Below are 2,427 nucleotides of genomic sequence, written 5' to 3'. Positions count from 1 at the left end.
AAAACCCTAACTAATCCTACTTTTGCTCACAAGAAGACAACAAGTCATCAACAACTACAGTAAAAAGACAGAGGACAGTTCTCGTTAACCAACCAAAACAATCATCAATGTAAACACTATTACCTATGAAAACAGTAAGACTAATGCTGAACGCATAGAGATATTTTCTTTACCTAGTTTGACGAAAAACGATTGTCGAAGAAGCTATACTACCGACAATGAATATTTGCGAATAGAAGGTTTTCAATCACTCATGCAGTTTGTTTAGTTCCGAAATTATCAATAGAGTCTAGGCACCAATGAATGAAAACACTTGATGGATCATCCCTCATACATTCTTCACATCTATGATATTCTTGAGTCCTGAATACACTTGGGAAAATTTTGAGGAAACTAGCATATTCGCTGAATAACAAAAGTACTTGAGAAATTAGAAGGGTTTTTCACAGACGCTGAACTCTGCGAGCACAATGTACATAGAGCATGCATAGAAAGTCTGATAATTATTCCATATTGTATATTAAATTTTGGGAAGCAATATTAGTGTAGGTTTCATACCTTGCAAACTTTGCGTGAACGCCCTGAGACCCATTCATTGTACTCATCCATTCTTATGATCAAGGAGCTGGAAGCTGATGTGCCTCCCCCGCCATAAGCCTTCATGTTTAGAGAGGTGACAATACTTAGATTAGATGAATATTCAACAAGAGGGAAAGGAATCCTCTGCGTGATGCACATTTGAAATGCATACCTTAGCAATTTCAGAGGTGTCAGTGCTACTATCATTACTCCTCAGGCACATCTTGAGATTTTTTCGTTGCATGTAAATAACTGCACCTATGGGCCTGACATGATAAACATAATTCAGAAACACATCAAGCCTGCTGTCACTTCAGAAACTTATTTTGATAAAAATTTACCTCAAGCCAGCTGCAGCACTTCTTAAACTAAGTTCTTGTCCAATTTCATCGCTTAAGTTTGCGTTCCCATCAGCTCTAATTCCCTATAACAGTAACACATGGATATAGTATGAAAATTTACAAATTAAAATGTGGAGGATTGGACAAATCAGATAAACTATAAACATAACATGAAATCACTTTCCTACGTCAATCATTCAACAGTTACAGACTACCGTCAGGGATAAGTGGGGGGGGGGGAGAAAGAACTATACCAAACATTCTCCGTAGAAACCTCTGCCCAAATGAATTTTGAAAGGTTTATCCAATAACTTATTTGCGGCATTTTGGCGAGAAGAGATGTAAGCATTTCCCCGGATGATTAAATCAGTGGGATCCAGTTGCATTAACTGTTGATAAATCATATTCAAGTTAATAAACAATCACATATATATTACCATTCCATTACCAAATCCCATTCAGCAACCATATAAACAGAAACTTAACCCAAGAAAGAAACTAAACCTGATCAAACATGTATGGATTAGTAATGCAATTCAGCTTCCGCCGCTCTACTTTCAAACTGATATCAAACGCTCTAGTATCAGGTAAGTTCCATTTGTTCAGCTCACCATCTTCAATGTACTTAAGTAGTGTTTCAATACGGTCCTTATCTTCATTTCTAACAAGTGTACAGACAGTACAGTTTGTATCCAATAGTTTGTTCGAGAAGTAATTATAAACAGCTTCGGAACTACTCTCATGTACATTGATATTCAACTCTAAGTTATCTGGACATTCCTCATTGGAGGGAACCTTGGACATTGTCAATTTACTGTGGTCGAACACTATAACCCTAATTCAAACATAAAATCATCATTTAAGTACCTGTTCAGATTATAAACCCTAAACATACATCAAAAATGAAAGAACAAAATATTGATAAACCCTAAACCCCACTTACCTGTTAAATACCTTAGATAGTTCCACAGTGAATCCTTTAGGCCCAACAAAATCAAGGAGATAACATGTGTCAACAGTTTCTCCTATATTCAAATCTTCAACCCTATTACAATGAATCAACAAGATCAAAATCAAGAAAGGAAAAAAGAAAGAAAGAAAAAAAAAAAAAAGGTCAAAATTGGGTTGCTATCATAGTTACCTGAAAGGTTCAACTGAAGAGAAAGGCAAAATGAGATGAGGAATTTGAAGATGAGTATAGTAAAGCTGAGCAAAGAGAGCTGAATAAGAACCAGAAAATGAAGGGTAATTGTAAAGAATTATATTAGCGGTTTTTTCTTCAGCTGCTGTAATTAGGGATTCTAATGCTGCTTTGGATCTGAAAGTTCTTCTGGTTTCATTGTAGAGTGTTGTTGATGATGAGAGTGAGGATTTGGTACTACTAATATGAGCATAAACCCTAAAAATTCTTCTGAAAAAGGGAGATGCCATGAATTAGTGAGGAGGAGAAAATGAAATGGTTGATGGAAGAGAGGATTTACAATTTAGGCCGTTTCTTATTTTCACA

At 35.8% G+C, this 2,427-nt stretch overlaps 1 protein-coding gene across 3 annotated transcripts; it reads right to left on the bottom strand.

Annotated features, from left to right (window-relative positions):
- Positions 1-227: 227 nt before the first annotated feature.
- Positions 228-2,427, bottom strand: LOC113339056. Of its 3 annotated transcripts, none has more exons than XM_026584459.1 (8): positions 2,062-2,427; positions 1,864-1,965; positions 1,425-1,755; positions 1,175-1,309; positions 921-1,003; positions 752-845; positions 559-657; positions 228-363 (listed from the first exon to the last, which is right to left on the bottom strand). In XM_026584459.1, exons 1-8 carry the CDS (start codon positions 2,349-2,351, stop codon positions 346-348), a joined length of 1,152 nt encoding a protein of 383 aa, XP_026440244.1. In that variant the 5' UTR covers positions 2,352-2,427; the 3' UTR covers positions 228-345. The 3 variants fall into 3 exon arrangements, with proteins under 3 accessions (XP_026440244.1, XP_026440243.1, XP_026440245.1); XM_026584458.1 differs by having other exon boundaries at positions 246-459; XM_026584460.1 differs by having other exon boundaries at positions 246-405.

The sequence above is a fragment of the Papaver somniferum genome, unplaced genomic scaffold (genome assembly GCF_003573695.1).
Source record: "Papaver somniferum cultivar HN1 unplaced genomic scaffold, ASM357369v1 unplaced-scaffold_19, whole genome shotgun sequence".
NCBI lineage: Eukaryota > Viridiplantae > Streptophyta > Magnoliopsida > Ranunculales > Papaveraceae > Papaver > Papaver somniferum.
Note: the sequence above shows the minus strand (reverse complement) of the source record. Positions and strands in the feature narration are given on the sequence as shown.

Coding starts and splice junctions, on each gene's coding strand:
- LOC113339056 (XM_026584458.1), bottom strand. CDS start 2,351: ATGGCATCTCCCTTTTTCAGAAGAATTTTTAGGGTTTATGCTCATATT. Junction 1,966..2,061: donor TCTTCAGTTGAACCTTTCAG/GTAACTATGATA, acceptor TCATTGTAATAG/GGTTGAAGATTTGAATATAG. Junction 658..751: donor ACACCTCTGAAATTGCTAAG/GTATGCATTTCA, acceptor CTAAACATGAAG/GCTTATGGCGGGGGAGGCAC.